We start from the raw sequence: 19,689 nt of genomic DNA, 5'->3' as shown, positions 1-19,689 counted from the left end.
AGTATCAGAGTAATCAGTAAAGGAAATGTAAGGCACGAAAGACTATAGTACTGTGGCTATTTCTATACCTTCATTGAGGCCACCGGGCGAGAGGACGTCAAGGCAATATATCCAAAACGTCTCTCTCGCACACAGTTTTTTAAAACGTTCAGCTTGACTCATAGATTTAGAGATTTGCTCGATAACCCACACTTCGAGACCAACGGTGGATTTTTTGTGATGTTCAGCAAAGTGACGAGGAACACTATGTAGGTTTGATCCATGATCTCAACAAATTTTACAATAGACCGTCCCATAAAGAAAGGGTCCCATATCCCAATACTGGGACTAATACTTCCCAGAATAGTTCCACTAAAAATCCCTCATCCAATTCCTTATCTCTAATTAGAGGTCAAACCAATGACCCCAACACACATAAACCCAGTACCTTGAGGTCCATTAATATGGAACCTATAGATACTCAAAGTGTGACCCATAATCCGATTCACACTGCAGAACTACATATCCCCATCCAATCATCTGATTCTACCTCTGCTAACATTGTAGATGTTTCTTCCCTTCCCCCATCTTCTTCTTCCATAACCTCGGACCCTGGGGTTTTTTTAGCCTCAAGTCCTCCTCGAACCAACCGGAGAAAAAGAAAACTCACCGGAGAGGTTGCAGAGGAGGACGTAACAAGTCCAAGACCATACACACCAAAACTCCGCAAACTGTGAAAATTTACAATCTATCTTCCCTTCAGCTCTCCCCCACTGATATCAGCTTACTTAGTAAAGGACTCAATTTTGCTCCCATAAATAAGCCCAACCCTTTTCTTTTATTTAAAGATCTTAATAGGTATATTCAGAATCTGACATTAAAAAGATTTTTTCTTGCCAAACAGAACAAACCCAATACCAATACTATTGATTTTCCTTCCGTTATTCCTTCCCCAGATCTTTTTGAATATGATGGTGACATCATTGATGCTTTGGAATCTCTCACTGGAGAAGAAGACACACTCAGTCTTCTCACACAACATCTCGCCACCTCCCCACCCATTTCATACTCATCCCTCAAACCTAAATCGGTTTTCTATCCTGCTCAATCCAAAGGGCCTTACCTGGAAAGTTTCTATAGAGTAGTCTATGCCGACTTTCTTAAACTTTGCCAGTCTTCATCTCGTGTACCACCCCATATACACAATCTTTCCCCCTCAGAAATTCAGGCCTTAGATTCTTTAATCCACACGTCAGATGTCATTATCAAATCTGCGGACAAAGGGGGAGGTATAGTTTTGCTTAACAAAGCTGACTACATCAAAGAAGCCAATAGACTCCTTTCTGATAAGACTACATATCGGAAGCTCAAAAAAGACCCCATCATAGATTTTACTATTGAGGTTAACGTGATAGTCAAGTCAGCTCTTGAACGCGGAGTGATTAACAAAACTGAAGCCTCTTTTTTCACTAAAAGTTTCTATCAGACCCCATATTTTTATTACTTGTCCAAAGTACATAAAAACCTTACCTCTCCTCCTGGCAGACCCATTGTGGCTGCCATGGACAGTGTCACTACTGGGTTCAGTCAGTATTTTGACCAATTTCTTCAACCGATTGTCCAACAGTTACCTTCCTACATCAGAGACGGTGCGCACACCTAGAATTACTTACACCTTATAAGTGGGAGTCTTCCTACATATGGTTGTCATTAGACGTTACCTCACTCTATACCTCCATCCCCCATCAATTTGGCCTATTAGCTTTGGAATTCTACCTTGCACAAGATCCTTTTATGGACCCCAGACATGCCGCATTTATCTTGGAGGCTACCAATTTCTGTTTGACTCACAATTATTTCAATTTCGATGGCGAATTCTACCTGCAAATACAAGGGACTGCCATGGGAGCCAACTTCGCTCCCTCATACGCCAACTTAGCTATGGGATATTGGGAAGAACATTACATCTCACATAACAATCCGTATTCATCCTACATTGTATTTTTTGGCCGATTCATAGACGATTTAATTGTAATCTGGGATGGTCCTATTGATTCTATTACTTCATTTGTAGACCACTGCAACCACAATCCCTACGGTTTATCTTTCACACACGTCTCTGATCCCAATTGCTTGGCCTTTTTGGACCTCGAATTGAGTCATGTAGATGAAAGTATCATTGCAAAGAATTACATCAAACCCACAGCTGGCAACTCTTTTTTACATTATAAGAGTTGCCACTACCCAAAATGGATCAATAACATACCCAGAGGCCAGTTTTGCCGCCTTAGACAAAATTGTACTCGAGATACTGACTATGACACCCAGAGTCTCCTACTAAAAAAGAAGTTTGCTGATAAAGAATATCCCCAAGAGTTAGTGGACCAAGCTTGTAATTACTATTCAAAAGGAAAACTCACCAAAAAAGCAAGGGAAGTCACATCAGACCACTCGATGAGATTTTTGACTACTTTTCATTTTCAATATAAAAAAATTGAAAATATTTTGCAAAAACATTGGAACATACTTCAACAAGACCCCCTCCTCAAAACTATTCTCCCAAACATACCTAGGATTACTTACCGGAAGGCCCCATCTTTGAAAAATAAAATTGCTCCGAGTAAATTTCCGTCAGATCATATCATTACTAACCCCACCCAGCTTATACCCCTAGTGGGCATGTTTCAGTGTAAAAAGATTCGCTGTAAAACTTGCTCATTTGTCCAGCATGGTAAAAAATCTTTTGTTTCTAAAGGTAAAACATACTTATTGGATCAATTTTACAACTGCTCATCTGAGTTCGTTGTATATGGCCTAAAGTGCCCTTGTGGGTTGATCTATGTTGGACGCACCATCTGCCCTCTGAGGCAACGGTTTGGACAACATCGACGACTCATTGAGGGTGGCAAAGACCTACATAGTGTTCCTCGTCACTTTGCTGAACATCACAAAAAATCCACCGTTGGTCTCGAAGTGTGGGTTATCGAGCAAATCTCTAAATCTATGAGTCAAGCTGAACGTTTTAAAAAACTGTGTGCGAGAGAGACGTTTTGGATATATTGCCTTGACGTCCTCTCGCCCGGTGGCCTCAATGAAGGTATAGAAATAGCCACAGTACTATAGTCTTTCTTGCCTTACATTTCCTTTACTGATTACTCTGATACTGTATTTTGGATATGTTTTATGTCTATATTTATAGGTATATATATTTCTGTCATTTTATCACAGGTTTTATCTTCCCACCTGTTTTATATAATATATTTTATTGGGGGTGGCGGGTTCGTTCCAGTAAGTATTGGTAACCCAGGAGGTGAAGTGATGCCTCTTGTGTATAGGTGTGTATGTGCATACTTGTGTATATGCGTGTGTGTATGTGTATATACATGTATATGCTTGCCTTCCTTCAAACACCCCCCCCTCCTTCCAAAACCCCCCCTCCCTCCCCCCCTTTTTCTTCTTTTCCCTTTGCCCCCCCTTTCCCTTCCTCTTCCCCCCCCCTCTCTTCCTCTTCTTTCCCTCCCTTTTTTCCCTCTCGTTATCAATCGTATGTATATGTGCACATATACTCCGTCTCTTTTTCTCCAATATGGCATCCAGCTTATATCCTTAATTTCATACATTATATAACTCTTCCGTTACATGATTTTTTTATAATTTTTTGTTTTTTCCACATTCTCCAATCATACATTCATTTATATCTATCCATTATATTTACATCCATTTATATCCATTTATTATATTTATACATGTATATTTATTTCTATAGTTTTTTATTTTCTAGCATACTTTTTTTTTTTTTTTTTTATTCCCTGACCATATATCTATTTTTATTATTTACATATTTATTTATATTATTTACAATATTCATATATTTATATCTACTTTTAGCTTGTCATTCTTTCATCATCATTTTTTATTTATTTATTTTTCAAAAAATATTTTCTCCATTATTCTTTACCATTTTTAAATTATACACACAGTTTTCTGTCCCATTTTCTGCCCCATTTCCTGTTTTCTGCCCCATTTCCTGTTTTCACAGTTTTCTGTCCCATCTTCTGCCCCATTTCCTGTTTTCCATTTCCTGTTTTCTGCCCCATTTCCTGTTTTCTGCCCCATTTCCTGTTTTCACAGTTTTCTGTCCCATTTTCTGCCCCATTTCCTGTTTTCTGCCCCATTTCCTGTTTTCTGCCCCATTTCCTGTCTTCCTTAGTTCCTCCCCTTCCCCTCTTCATTAGCCTGTGTCTCCATTCATGTTTTTGGTTCCGCCCCTCGGTCCGCCTATATTAAACCCCTCCATGTATTGTGTATCCATGCTTGAAAAAGGAATGCGGCTATTCCATCCATCTATAGCTAGCAATTTCAGAAACGCGTCGCATGTTGATGACGTCACGGCTCGGCGCCGGCCTGTGTCTGCTTTCCAAGCCTCGTTTCCATCTCACATACATGGCCGTGTCTCTTCCCTCACCACACAGGGACAGTACGATCGCTGGAGATACAGCGCAGCCCTGCCATCCAGCCAGACGTCTCTCTCCTCCTTTCCACAGATATTCATGCTATTATTGGACTGGTTCCTTCCTTTTCCACTGGACTACCGATACCATCCTCCAGGGACATTGCATTTCACCTATGTGTGTATGTGCTCAGTCATCTGCACCCCTGCTTGCCTGGATTGGATTGTGCTCCAGCTACACTGATACAGCTTCTACCTGCAGCCCTGTGTTTTTCAGCCTTTCAGCCTTCACTACGCTCCTGTACATGCCTTCTCCTACTTTCATGTGAGTGGATATTTTATTTAAAATAAAGTGTTTATGATAATTTCTCAGAGCCGCCCCTATTCCTTGTCATGATTGAATCATAGCTCAGGCTGGGTGGGGCTGAGTCCACGCCCCACAATATGTTAGGCTGCTTGTAGTTTTATGAATGAGAGCAGCAAATTGACATTTGTAAAGGAAAAAATGTCATTTAAAACTGCATGTGGCTGTAATGTATTGCCGGATCCCGGCAATATAGATAAAAATCATTGAAAAAAACGGCGTGAGTTCCCCCCAGTCCATTACCAGGCCCTTTGGGTCTGGTATGGATATTAAGGGGCACCCTGCGCCAATTTTTTTTTTTTTAATGGCGTGGGCCCCCCCCCCCAAAATCCATACCAGGCCCTTCAGGTCTGGTATGGATATTAAGGAGAACCCTGCGCCAAAATTTAGACCAGCACGCAACCTAGCTGCAGGAAAAGAGGAGGACAAGAGAGCAGCCCCCTTTCTGAACCATACCAGGCCACATGCCCTCAACATGGGGAGGGTGTTTTGGGGTCTCCATCCCCATCAACTCCCCATGTTGATGGGGACAAGAGCCTCTTCCCCACAACCCTTGCCCAGTGGTTGTGGGGGTCTGCGGGCGGGGGGCTTATCGGAATCTGGAAGCCCCCAGATCCCAGGCCCCCTATGGGTATCGGGTACATTGTACATTAACCAAAAAAGTGTCAAAAAATAAAAATTACAGGAGACAGTTTGGGACAAGTCCTTTGATAAAAAAAAAAAAAAGTCCCGTGATGACCATCCATCTTCGATCACAGCACCGACGGACAGAGAAAACAAAACTGGAAATGAAAAACTGTGCCTCGATGGGAGGTGGCCCTGTGACTGCAGACTTTTTGCATTGAAGGCTGTTATATAGCTGAGTGTGGGGCCATCTGGCGGGGTAAACGGGTGACCCCATCCCCTCTGAAGTTACGTGACGTCACATTGCATTAGAAGGGGCGGGGTCACTTGCTTATATCACTGGGTGGCCCCGCCCTCAGCTATATAAGAGCTGTCAGCGCAAAAAGGCTCCAGTCGGGGGGAGCCTCCCATCGAGGTGTTTTTCCGGGTTTTTTTTTTTCGTTCTTTTTCTCAGGTCGTTGGCGCTATGATCGAAGATGAATAGACATCGTGGGACATTTTTTTTTTGTTTAACCACTTCAACCTGGAAGGATTTTCCCCCTTCCTGACCAGACCATTTTTTCACCCCCTAGTGGTCTTAAAGCGGCCGACGTATACCTACGACAATTTGCCCAGCCAACCTGCCGCAGTATAACTGGTCGTCTAGTGGTTAATAAAGGACTTGTCCCAAACTGTCTACTGTCATTTTTACATTTTTTTTAATGAATGTGTAGGGGTACAATGTACCCGATACCCATTTACATGGGGGGTGGGATCTGGGGGTCCCCATGTTAAAGGGGGCTTCCAGATTCCGATAAGCCCCCTGCCCGCAGACCCCCACAACCACCAGGTAAGGGTTGTGGAGAAGAGGCCCTTGTCCTCATCAACATGGGGACAAGGTGTTTAGGGGGGACCCCAAAATACCCTCACCATGTGGCCTGGTACAGTTCAGGAGGGTGGGGGTCGCTCTCTCACCACCCCTTTTCCTGCGGCCTGCCAGGTTAAGTGCTCGGATAAGGGTCTGGTATGGATTTTGGGGGGGACCCCTACGCCATTTTTTAAATTTTGGCTTATGTTTCCCTTAAAATTCATACCAGACCTGAAGGGCCTAGCATGGAATTTTGGGGAACCCCCACGCCATTTTTTTTTAAATTGGCGCAGGGTTCCCCTTAATATCCATACCAGACCTGGACCTGAAGGGCCTGGTATGGATTTTGGGGGGACCCCCACGCAATTGTTTTTTAAAATTTTGGTGCGGAGTTCCCCTTAATATTCAAACCAGCCCCAAGGGGCCTGGTAATGGACCGGGGGGGGGGCAATGATACGACCCATGACGTTTTTTCGATGATTTGTATCTGTATTGCCAGGATCCGACAATACATTACAGCCGCAAGCAGTTTTAAATGACATTTTTTTTCTTTAGAAATGTAATTTTACTGTGGTACTGTTATAAACACGGGAAAGAGGAGCTACTTTACAGGCAGACTAAGGACACCCCTCAGGCACGATATATAAAGGAATATTTAATTTTTTTTGTTTCACTTTAAGCTTTAATACATTCACTGCTCCTGGAAAAACGGACGTTTTTAAAACTTTTTCTTTGCATTGATACATGTCCCCTACGGTTGCCACCTCATCCCTTTAAACCCGAACACATATTAGTTACACAGGTTCTGTGGCTGATTAAGGTGGAAGCTAAACTCACTTAGTGTCTAACCTGCATTCAATTAGCCTCAGAACCTGTGTAATTAATATGTGTTCGGGTTTAAAGGGGTGAGGTGGCAACTCTAATGTCCCCTGGGGCAGTACCCGAGTCCCACACCACTTTTTATGAAATAACATGCATATAAGCCTTTAAAATTAGCACTTTTGATTTTTCAAGTTTGTGTCCCATAGACTTTAACAGTGTTCACACAAATTTTTTGCCTGTTTGCAAGTTCTGGTGCGAACCAAACCAGGGGGTGTTTGGCTCATCCCTACTGCCCATGTTTCCACGGTTCTCTCCTCTGGTTCTGCACCCATCTCTGACTGCAATTTCCCAGTCCTCTCAGGCATGCCTCCCCAGTCCTCTCTTCAGGTTCTGCACCCATCTCAGACTACTCTCTATCAGTCCTCTCAGGCGTGTCTCCCCAGTCCTCTCAACTTGCGCCTATGGTCATTAGGAGGAAAAATGGGCAGCATTGGTAAACAAGAGGAAAAAATAAAAACATCTTGTATTGGTGGTCAGCACAACGGAAAAGGCCCCAACAACAGTGATTAGTGGAAAAAAGGCATGTCTGCTGTTGGTGGGCACGGGTAGGGAAAATGTCTGTCATCGGTGGTCAGCGGAAGGAAAAAAATTCTGGCATCAGTGGTTAATGGGAAGAGAAATGCCCTGTAATTGATGGGAGAACAGAACATTGGTGGCAGTGGAAGGAACATTTGTGGCAGTGGGTTAATTTACTTGTCTAGACCATGGTTTGCGTTCTTCACTACTGCGTCCCTCCAGCTGGAACTACGCTGCTACTGTTGAGCACGAGATCACTCCACCTGAAAGTAGTACCTTGATTACTGCTACATTAATTTGTGTTTGAGTATGGAGACTTGTTTGATCTAAATATGAAAACACTGATCATAATGAATTACCAATAATGCAACCATAAAGGAAAGTTTGCAGTTAACCTGGTTAGCACTCAGAACCAGGGAAATTTCCACGGATGGGATAAAGAAAATAAATGCGTATTTCTAATTCGTTAATTGATAAGCCATTGTTTGTATTGGTCAGTAGCAACTGAGTGTAGATATGGAAATTAAAGGAATAATCTACTTAGTTTTTAAAGTAGACCTCATGCCAAAACTATTTTTTTTTTTTTGGATAGAGTAAGGGAGAGTTATAACCTCTGATGGGTTTTTTATGCTATTTATGTCCCGTTCAGTGGATTTTCCTTCACTGCCTATCCCATAACCAAAACAAAAAGTGGGAAGGAATCTCTCAAAATTAAAGGTAATTTCTGGTTGTCTCCCGAGTCACCAGAACTAGTGGACAATTTTCCCTTCTATACCTGTTCTTGTAACAACTCAAAATGTTGGATTTTCTTTCACTTTTGGTGATAAAAGTAGTCACCAGGACAAATATAAAGGGTGGGTCACCCTAATGGGGACACAGACAGCAATACAAATCTGATCCCTCTGCACTCTATCCATAACTTAAAAAAAAAAAAAAAAGTTTAGTTATAAGCAGAACTAAACTATGCTGGGAGAGTCTGGAGAACTTACCATAATGTGCAAATTACCTATAAAAAGTAGAAAAAAAATAGACTCCTTGCCAATAAACCCCAAGTTAAACATTGGAAGCTCTGGGTGACACCTACTGCACTGAAGTCAAATAAGACCTGATCCAGACCCTCAAATTCACACATATGCATCACTAACAAGGATTAGAACCTAAAGAGCTGGTTGCGGTAGCTCCGGAGCTTAATATTGGACCACTGGCAGAAGATGGTTTTAGTACTAAGCCCACTGGGACCCACATGCAGCCACTGACACCAGGTCCTGTTTAAAACAGCTCAACGAAAGACACCTGTAAATGCAGGGCCATTTTCAAGAAAGGCACCTAGGTGAGAAAGGTGCTAACCCCGGTAGTTTTTCAGAAAAGTTTTACATTTAACAGATAAAAATGGTATTTTAATTTTTTTTGATAAGAGTGTGCAGTGTACACTCTTGGCATCTTTAAGGTGCCAAAGAGTACAGCCTAGTGCTGGAAGGGTACAACTGCATCATGCATACACAGTTTTAGAAAAGGAGGAAAGTGCTGGCAGCAAAAAAAGATTCAGCAAAGATGGCACATATGGCTATGGAGCATCAAGGAAGAGCATGGAGCTGTCATTGGGGGAACAGGGCAAATTCAAAGGTAAGTTTGCTATAAAGTGGAAGTGCTCTTGCTACAACTATCTGTCCTCAGTTTCTTTTAACTGTAAACAATTTTGTCAGTTTGTGTTATTGTGTTAAAAGTCTTGTTTCTGTGTATAGTTTGTAATATCGAGTTTACAAGCTGTTTTTAGTTTGTACCAATTTACTTTCTCCTAACCCAATTTATTGCAAGTAAAAAGCTATGTGTTCTGACTAAAGCCAAATACCCCAGATAAGCAAAATTGTGTTGGTGCTGTACATTGCTATTTGCATCACCAGTTGAAGCCCAGTGAGGAAAGTTAACCTTGGACAGCTGATCTGTAAAGTGACTTTGATATCTCTTTCTAAACTGGACACCAGTTTCCAAATGCCAACAGAAAGCCAATTAGTAATCATGAAAAATACAGTTCTGATTAAAATATAGAGTTTGACTTTCATTTAATGGCAAAACCTTTTTATTTAGGTAGAGTAGTAATGCTTAAGCTATAGTATGTCTTCTATGAAAGGCGGAGGGGGGTGGAAAAGGCAGCATAGTCACGGGTAAAGAAAATCAATGGGGTCCCATTTTTTAGATATACATTAGGCTCCACTCTGCCTGTGATGTATCTTATGGCCCCCCCGGGATAGGATGGAGCAAGACGGGGGGGGGGTTTCCTCCTCTTCCTCCTGATCTTGTTCCCCTCCTTTCCCCTATTTCCTGGCTTTCTCTTTCTCCCTTTTTTTTCCTTTCTTCTCTTCTTCTTACTCCAATTTTCTTTTCCTTTTGGATTTTTCTTTTTCTGCTCTCTTGAGTAGCAAACGGTGTATATTCTTATTTTTCAGAGGAGGGAATGAAGACGTAATAAGCGCAAATGTCTATATCTTTAAGGACCCCCTATTTAGGTTCCAGAGGAGCATGGGTTTTAGTGGGGGGTTATCTCCCTGGTCTTCCTATGACCCCACCCTATCATTTACCAATCGCGTAACTCCCGATTCTAATGGACAATGTTTTTCCCCCTTCTGCCTTATTTTTGCATACCTATTTGCTTGTCTTGGTTTATTTTCTTTACAAAGGCTGAAGTGATTATTTTTCACAGCTATTGGTTTTGGGAGAGAGACCCCTGTATTGGGTGTTGTTTCTTTATCTAGTTCCTTGGAAAACTGGACAAAATTGGTGATTTATATTTTGTATCTTTCTGTATACTATGTATTGGTAATGCCTTCATTTTTTTCCCCAATAAATACAAAGTGAAAGAAAATCAATGGGGGGGGATCCATGCCTATTTCGGATTCATTAATTAAAGCCATTGTTTGTATTGTAACTGAGTTTAGATCTGAAACCAAAATCATTGATGAGAGTCTGTGACAACACCCACAGTTATCTTAACCTCAACTGCACTGGAGCATTAAAGTGCCTTGAAAAAATATTCATACCCCTTGACATTTTCCACATTTTGTCATGTTACAACCCAAAACGTAAATGTATTTTATTGGGATTTTATGTGATACAGCTGTTCTGTGAAGCCCTCAGAGGTTTGTTAGAGAACCTTAGTGAACAAACAGTATCATAAAGGCCAAGGAACACACCAGACAGGTCAGGAATAAAGTTGTGGGAAAGTTTAATGCAGGGTTAGGTTATAAAAAAAATATCCCAAGCTTTGAACATCTCACGGGGCACTGTTCAATCCATCATCCAAAAATGGAAAGCGTATGGCACAACTGCAAACCTACCAAGACATGGCTGTCCACCTAAACTGACAGGCCGGGCAAGCAGAGCATTAATCAAAGAAGCAGCCAAGAGGTCCATGGTAACTCTGGAGGAGCTGCAGAGATACACAGCTCAGGTGGGAGAATCTGTTCACAGAACTATTAGTCGTGCACTCCAGAAATCTGCCCTTTATGGAAGAGTGGCAAGAAGAAAGCCATTGTTGAAAAAAAAAAAGCCATAAAAAGTATTGTTTGCAGTTTGCGAGAATCCATGTGGGGAACACAGCAAACATGTGGAATAAAGTGCTCTGGTCAGATGAGACCAAATTTAAACTTTTTGGCCTAAGAGCGAAACGCTATGTGTGGCGGAAAACTAACACTGCACATCACTCTGAACACACCATTCCCACCGTGAAACATGGTGGCAGCCCTCATGTTGTGGGGATGCTTTTCTTCAGCAGGGACAAGGAAGCTGGTCAGAGTTGATGAGAAGATGGATGGAGCCAAATACAGGACAATCTTACAAGAAAACCTGTTAGAGTCTGCAAAAGACTTGAGACGGGGCGGAGGTTCACCTTCCAGCAGGACAACAACCCTAAACATACAGCCAGAGCTACAATGGAATGGTTTAGATCAAAGCATATTCATGTGTTAGAATGGCCCAGTCAAAGTCCAGACCTAAACCCAAATGAGAATCTGTGGAAAGAATTGAAAATTGCTGTTCACAGATGCTCTCCATCCTATCTGACAGAGCTTGAGCTATTTTGCAAAAAAGAATGGGCAAAAATGTCACTCTCTAGATGTGCAAAGCTGGTAGAGACATACTCAAAAAGACTTGCCCTCTACAGTCACTGATAAACTGGTGTTTGAGGTGTCTATATGTATGTATATATTTAATTATTTGTGTACATAGAAATAGAAGTTTTGATATATCTTCCTCCATGCTTGTAGCGTGGAGGAAATGTCCCAAACACTTGGGGTTGTGCAGTTATGATTGGCAACTAGAGTTCATGTTTTCAAGGATGCCTAGACTGGGAGCTGGGGAACACCAGATTTTTATCCATAGCAAGGAAGAAGTAACTTTGTACTTGAATAAATGTTGTTTGGCAATGTTGATATGTGCCCTACTAAATCCCAGAATCTTGGTATCCACCCTAGAAAACTGATTTTCACTGATATCGGTTAGCCAAGTGGTATCTGCAGTTCACATATTGTCTATATGTATAGTATGATATACAGTATAATCACTGGCTGGTCTCACAATAATCAGCTGAATCAGGCACCAATAATCTTATGTCTATTGGGTAACTTTATTTCCGTTTGCAATGCAACCAGGCATATTTTACAAATGTTCTATTTAACATTTCCATTTATGCAAAAGACCTAAAGCAGATATATCAATGGTTTTGCAGGAATGTTCTCAAAGAGCAAATAATGGCCGCTTCTCTCTACGGGATTTGTTGATGGTGCCTATGCAACGAGTTTTAAAGTATCATCTTTTACTGCAGGTACTAATATTTGTTTATTATGAGGAATGTCTACTGAGCTACAGTACTTATATAGCCGAAGTTCTCATAGATTTTTGCCTTTTCCATGCAGGAGCTGGTAAAACACACAGTGGAACCAACAGAGAAGGAAAATTTAAAGCAAGCACTAGATGCCATGAGGGTAAAGAATATATGTAATGTATATAGAATATTGAACTAAAATGTTCAGTGCTGGAACATTATAAACTTATTAACTAACTAACCTGAAATTCTTAGCTATACAATTATATATGTATGAAAAATTCAGTTTATAAATAGAATATATATGTGGTTTCTCCCTAGGATTTGGCTCAATGTGTTAATGAGGTTAAAAGGGACAACGAGACATTGAAGCAACTTACCACCTTCCAGTTATCTATTGAACATTTGGTAAGCCTGTGATGATGAAATCATATTGTTCTGACTGAAAATGCAAACATCCTTGCAAAACTTGGTTTAGGTAGAAGAAAAGGGAATGTATAAAAGGGAAAATTAACTCTTTATCGAACAGAGAGACAGTGGGTACTGTACTGAAAGATTCTCTGGTGGGGGGGCTCAGTGCAGAAAACACCTGTTATTGATCGGTGAATTCTAGAGTGGTCTACATAATGAATAATAACAATAGCACATTTATTCATGCTTTTTCCTGCATTTCCTAGGCCGGCCATAGACGATTTGAATCTCAGCCGGTTCAGCAGGAACTGGCAGAGATTCCTTCCATGTGTAGGCAGGCTGAATGTACCAAATTAATAGATTGATCAACTGTGGTACAACCAATCTGCCGGATTCACTTGCGAATATCGCTAGCGGCTGCTATGACTGCTAGCAATAATCACTATCTTGTCCCGGTGGGGATGGCTTCCCCTGCCCGCCCCCGCCCTGAGCAGGCAATGGCTTGGTAGGAGGGACTCCCCTGTCAGAACAGTCTGCGTTGATGGGGGAATCGTGTGAATTTCTTTCCTGCAACTCACGGTTGCAGGAAGGAAATGCACACTGTTTATGGCCTGCCTTAGGCTCAGGAATACAGTTTAGCTTAAAATGGACCTAACGTCAGATATTTTTTTCATATTATGTATACATGCTAAGTACTGTGTAGTTATAACACTTAGAGAGATTTAGTCCCTCTCTCAAAGATCATAAATAACCCCATCCTCCCAAAAATGCCTTTTTCTGCTTTTTTTTTCTCAAGAAGGGTGACATCATCTTTATTTAAAATTATCATGTACTCCCTAGACTGAGATGCTGGTTCAGAGGTGACATAGATATGTAAATTCTGGTATCGGAGCAGTTAATGGCTGTGTTCACAAATGTCTGCCACAGATCAGATTCTACTGCAGCCTTTCAACTTGTGACTTTTGACTTGCTTTACAATATTGAAGTCTGATCAGTGGGGGAGACTGCAGAAATGCCAGCAGCAGACTGGTGACATAGTCTCTATCTGGGCAAAGTCAACTGACTGGTTGGTGGATTTTTTTTAAATTAAACCGCTCAAACACATTATGATGAACCATAAATTTTTCATTCAGACTTGTAAAGTTCCTTAAAGATCGGCTTTAAATAAAGGTTCGCTTTAAGTTTATTTAGGTGCCATAACTCAAGCTAAAATGTATTTTTATCCAGCTAATAAATACAGATGGGCATTAAAATTAGGGTATCTGAGCAGAAAGAAATGTTCCAAACACTCCTGGAAATGTACATTCTTGAATGAAAATTAGCTATAAACTATAGAAGATTTAAACACAGAAAATATTATGAAATATTATGAAACCTTATAATATAACATAAATATATTGCCTGAAGTTTCCTAGTTAACCACTTAAGGACTAGCCTCGTTTTGGATTTTAGGTGTTTACATGTTTGAAAAATTCTACAGGTTGCATGTTTTGCACCACAGAGGAGGTCTAGGGCTAGACAGATTGCTCTCGCTCTACCGGGCGCGGTGATACCTCACATGTGTGGTTTGACCACCGTTTTCATATGTGGGCGCTACTCGCGTATGCGTTCGCTTCTGCGCGCGAGCTCGTCGGGACAGGGGGGTTTAAACATTTTTTTTTAAATTTTTATTATTTATTTTACAATACTTTATTTATTTTTACACTGTTTTAAAAAAAATGGTGTCACTTTTATTCCTATTACAAGGAATGTAAACATCCCTTGTAATAGAAAAAAGCATGACAGGTCCTCTTAAATATGAGATCTGGGGTCAAAAAGTCCTCAGATCTCATATTTGGACTAAAATGCAAAAAAAAAAAGTCGTTTGAAAAAATGACATAAAAAAAAATATGCCTTTAAGAAAAGTGGGCGGAGCTGACGTAATGACGTCGCTTCAGCCGTCCAATGGTATGGGGACGGGTGGCGGCCATCTTAACCTCACTCGTCTCCATACCCAGGCACAGAAATGTCCCGATCGCCTCTGCCGCTACCGATGGCTCCGATAAGTGGCGGAGGGCGCAGGAGAGCGGCGGGAGGGGGTGGCACCTCTCTCTCCGCCGATAATGGTGATCTTGAGGCGAACCCGCCGCAGAGACCACCATTATCATACACAGAACCGGCTCCTGTAAAGATGGATACCTCGGTTGTGGCAGCAACTGCTGCCGTTACCGAGATATCCATCTTCAAAGTGCCGACGTATATGTACAGGAGCCGGTCGGTAAGTGGTTAATTAAATTTAAAACCATGATGGTTTTGTTAAAATGAATTTAATCAGTGAGATGGGAATCTGAGGAAACAGTAGAATTAGAAAGAATAAAGGTCAGATGAGTACCCTCACTATTGTCTCTGTCATGAGAAGATGGTCAGCATTTTGACTCAATGTAATTTTGGTTCTTTAGACAGAATCTCTGGCACTATATGGAAGACCAAAGACAGATGGTGAATTGAAGATAATTACTTCAGAAAAAAAGTCAAAAATGGACAGGTAAATGCATATTTCTCTATTCACAGTGGATCCATGATGGAGAAACTTGGCTAGTTTTCAGTAAAAAGAAGGGTGAGGTGAAGTACCAAGACAAAAAATAATGAATGAAATTAAGCCAGATAGTTTTCCAAAAGCTGTGAAATAAACAAAGGTCTGAGAATTTCTTTGATAGATAGTAATTGGTAGTGTTGGAGAAATGTAGTTCTATACAAAAGAAAAATGCACATCAGATGATACCATAGAAAAGTAATGTGGAATATGATGCAATATGTACAATGTCATCATTAATTGAATCAATAAAAAAATGTACATAATGAAACCAGATGTATCTTGGCCTCTAGTAGCACTCAACGCGTTTCATGGCGTTTCAGCCATTCATCAGGAGTGTAATAATACAGTATACTAGAAAGATAAATAAATATCTTTCTAGTATACTGTATTATTACACTCCTGATGAATTGCTGCAACTCCATGAAATGCGTCGAGTGCTACTAGATGCCAAGATACACCTGGTTTCCTTATGTACATTTTTTTTACTGATTCAAGCCATCATGTATGTTTATCATGTCTACCCATTAATTGTATTGCATGCTATGCGCAGCATATCTCAGTGTAAGACATGTGACTACCAATTTATTCGATACAATGTTTTTCTTAAGAATCTGGTATGATTTCTAGCTTGTAACAATAAATCATGTGTTTGTATTTATACTTATGTACCCATTCTGTCCTTATTTGATATGGCGGGCCTCTCACAAAGTCCCAATTATCTCTCCTTTTCTATAACACAGTGTGTCTGTGTTTTGACAATGCTGTGAGTTTGATTAGCTAACAGGATCATCTTCGAGGAAACACTGCATTTTTAAAAGAGAAGTATGGAATTTGTTTTTTGTTTTTTTAAATCATGTTTACCTAGGTGGATGCAGCATCGTTCCCCCGCCGACTCTAACACTGAGAACGCTTAGTTCTCAGCTCCGTGAGCAGACAGCTGATGACTGTCAGTCGCAGGCTCTCTGCTCTGGCCCCCCCCCCCCACGCTCGCTGGTGTGCTGGCCTGTAGAGAGGATGAGAGGCTGAGCCAGGTGGTGGTGTTCTGTAGAATAGTGCCCTCTATTGAAAAATGCCCGCTCCGGCCTGCGCAGTACGGAATGGCACAACATCTGATTTCCCGATCAGCTGTTGTGATGGCGCATTTGCAGTGTGTCAAACACAATAGCCGACCAGCCCCAAGGGACAGAATTATTCTCCGATTCTGCCTCGCACTTGCCGGGCGTGTTCAGTGTTGTGAAAGGCAGGTTTTTTTGTGTTGATGGGCGGGTTCAGTGCTGCAGACATTGTGTACAGAATCTGAGAATAACATTGTCCCTTTTAAAAGATAGATAAAGGGGTAGGTGGCGCTGCCCGTCACATAAAGGGTGAACTTGCAAAGGTTAGTCGCTGCACTTTATAAGTATATTACATTTTAATGTCAATGTTTATATGAGTTCAAATCAATAATATTTACATCACTAATACACATTAATCCCTATCCAGCACTTGCACTTTCACCTGAGAAGTGTGACTCACCTTTGCAGGTTCACTCTTTAGGTGACGGGCAGCGCCACCTACCCCTTTATCTATCTTTTAAATTCCACTGTTGCTCCATTATTGGAGCCACTTGGGGGTGGCAGCAGCCCAGTCTACACCTAAGCGCGGAATCATACAAACTATATAAACATTGTCCATTCACAACACTGAACCCGCCCATCAACACAAAAAAAGCCACCCTTCACAACACTGAACACGCCCCGCAAGTGCGAGCAGGGCCGGTGCTACCACTAGGCGGACCAAGCAACCACCTAGGGCGCACTGCCGCCAAGGGCACCTGGCCGCACTGTCCTTCACAGAGTTTGCAACTACCACCCTGCCATGTCAAGTAGCGCCAGCCACCCCCCCCCGCCCCCGCTCTGGTTCTCCGCTCTGGTGTTTTTCCAGTCCAGACAGTAAACCCCCTCTCTGCTCTGCTATCATATCAGCGAGTGTCACATGTGTCCAGCAACCCCCAGAGTGCTCTCTGATGTGTGTCAGGATCAGGCAGCAGCCCCCCCCTCTCTCCGCCTGACACTGTCTGTGACATGTCATGTCCCACCAAGGCCACTCTCCGCTCTACAGTAGCAGTGTCCATGTCCTGTGTCCAGCAGCACAGCCCCCCCGCCCCCCCTGGCCATGTTACTGGAGCGGAGTACTATACATGGATTGAGGATGCATCATGGGATATGGCATGGCGTGGCACCTGGCGGCGGCTCTCCAGGCTTGGGGACAGGTGGAGCCTGGGCTGGCTGGAACTGGAAGAGGCACCGCACCGCCACAGAACAGAAGCAGCAGGCAGGTACACAGGCAGTACAGCAGAGTTGGTGCGAGTGAGGAACAGGTGTTACTGGTGTGGTAAGTAAAAACTGCTGCTTTCTCTTTGAGTTAATGAGATTGTGAGAATGAAATGACAATGAAATGTAGTTTTAAAATGTGTGTGTATATGTATTATATTGACTGATCTGCCAAATGTCCGCACTCTGAGGCTGTATTTGATGGGCACTAGTAAAGCTTTATTTGACGGGCACTGGTGAGTCTGTATTTGATGGGCACTGGTGAAGCTGTATTTGATGGGCGCTGGTGAAGCTGTATTTGATGGGCGCTGGTGAGTCTGTATTTGATGGGCGCTGGTGAGTCTGTATTTGATGGGCGCTGGTGAGTCTGTATTTGATGGGCACTGGTGAAGCTGTATTTGATGGGCGCTGGTGAAGCTGTGTTTGACGGGCGCTGGTGAAGCTGTGTTAGATGGGCGCTGGTGAAGCTGTGTTTGATGGGCGCTGGTGAGTCTGTATTTGATGGGCGCTGGTGAGGTTGTATTTGATGGGCACTGGTGAGTCTGTATTTGATGGGCGTTGGTGAAGCTGTATTTGATGGGCGCTGGTGAAGCTGTATTTGATGGGCGCTGGTGAAGCTGTATTTGATGGGCACAGAGGAGATGGAATTTGATGGGCCTGGTGAGTCTGTATTTGATGGGCGCTGGTGAGTCTGTATTTGATGGGCGCTGGTGAGTCAAAGGGGGTGGAGTCAGGGGTGGAGAGGGGATGGGGGCGGCAAAATGAGGTTTTGCCCAGGGTGTCAAAAATCCTTGCACCAGCTCTGAGTGCAAGGCAGAATCGGAGAATAATTCTGTCCCTCGGCGCTCGTTGGCTATTGTTTCCGACTCCGTTCGTTCCGTACTGCGCATGCGCAGGCCGGAGCGGGCATTTTTCTATAGGGGGCACTATTCGAGACAACACCAGTCCAAATATGTGGGGGGTTCCCAACCATATGGTCGCAATCTTTTCTGAGCCTTGACCAGCACTGTGACGTCAGCAAACAGCGGGCTGCTGTCTGCTGAAAACAGGTCACAGGAGTGCAAAAAGAACTGCACTCTTGTGATCCACAGGAGAATCCACAGGATCCACAGGAGAAGTACAGCCAAAGGAGCTTTGGCTGTACTTCTCCATTTAAAGTATCAGACAGCCTTTGCTGAACCAGAATATTTCCCATGAACTGTGCTGTTTGTCCTTTAGACTGGAAATACCGGTAATATTTAGTGCTGCATCAGGAGTCTCCTGTCTATAGCAATCAATCAGATGCTTCTTCTTCATTGGAAAATACAACTCAAATCTGATGTTGCTGTTCACTTAAGTTCAGTTCATATCCAAGAGAATACATTTTTTAAATGAGCCTTTAAGCTATTATTATTATTCAGATATATATATATATATATATATATATATATATATATATATATATATATACATACTGCAAAGTAAAAGCTGTAATGTAGCCCACAGCCTATTTAGTCAACTTGCATTTTACTGCCTCCTTTTACCTGTACAGAATCATGTAAATCTATGTCTATTGGTTTATCAAAACATAATATTCTGCATGAGTGTATTTAATCAAATAGCCAAACACACTTACTTATTCAGATCTTTTTCTGGACTTCTCAGGTATGCCTTTCTTTTGGATCGGGCACTGTTAATATGCAAGAGGAAAGGAGATACATATGACCTGAAGGAATTTATAAAACTTCAGAATTATGAAATCCGTGATGATCCCTCTGGAGACAGAGACAATAAAAAGGTAGACCGTCACCAACTATATCTTCTTTATTACTTAATAGTCAAGAGGAAGGGGGTTCTAGAGAAATATAGTTTCTTAATCTCTCTCACTTACAAAATATTTTTTTTGAAATTCTAATTTCTCCAGAATTGTATTA

The 19,689-nt window shown here is 42.0% G+C and overlaps 1 protein-coding gene across 1 annotated transcript in view; it reads left to right on the top strand.

The window, feature by feature from the left end:
- Nucleotides 1-19,689, top strand: part of VAV1 (vav guanine nucleotide exchange factor 1) — a 150,047-nt gene that overhangs the window by 100,407 nt on the left and 29,951 nt on the right. Inside the window, exons 10-14 of the mRNA XM_073615306.1 lie at nucleotides 12,383-12,478; nucleotides 12,570-12,638; nucleotides 12,800-12,886; nucleotides 15,328-15,413; nucleotides 19,421-19,553. Coding sequence (XP_073471407.1) covers nucleotides 12,383-12,478; nucleotides 12,570-12,638; nucleotides 12,800-12,886; nucleotides 15,328-15,413; nucleotides 19,421-19,553 — 471 coding nt within the window. The remainder of the gene's footprint in view (nucleotides 1-12,382; nucleotides 12,479-12,569; nucleotides 12,639-12,799; nucleotides 12,887-15,327; nucleotides 15,414-19,420; nucleotides 19,554-19,689) is intronic.

The sequence above is a fragment of the Aquarana catesbeiana genome, linkage group LG02, assembly GCF_042186555.1.
Source record: "Aquarana catesbeiana isolate 2022-GZ linkage group LG02, ASM4218655v1, whole genome shotgun sequence".
NCBI lineage: Eukaryota > Metazoa > Chordata > Amphibia > Anura > Ranidae > Aquarana > Aquarana catesbeiana.
This window is presented reverse-complemented; position numbering and strand designations above follow the sequence as displayed.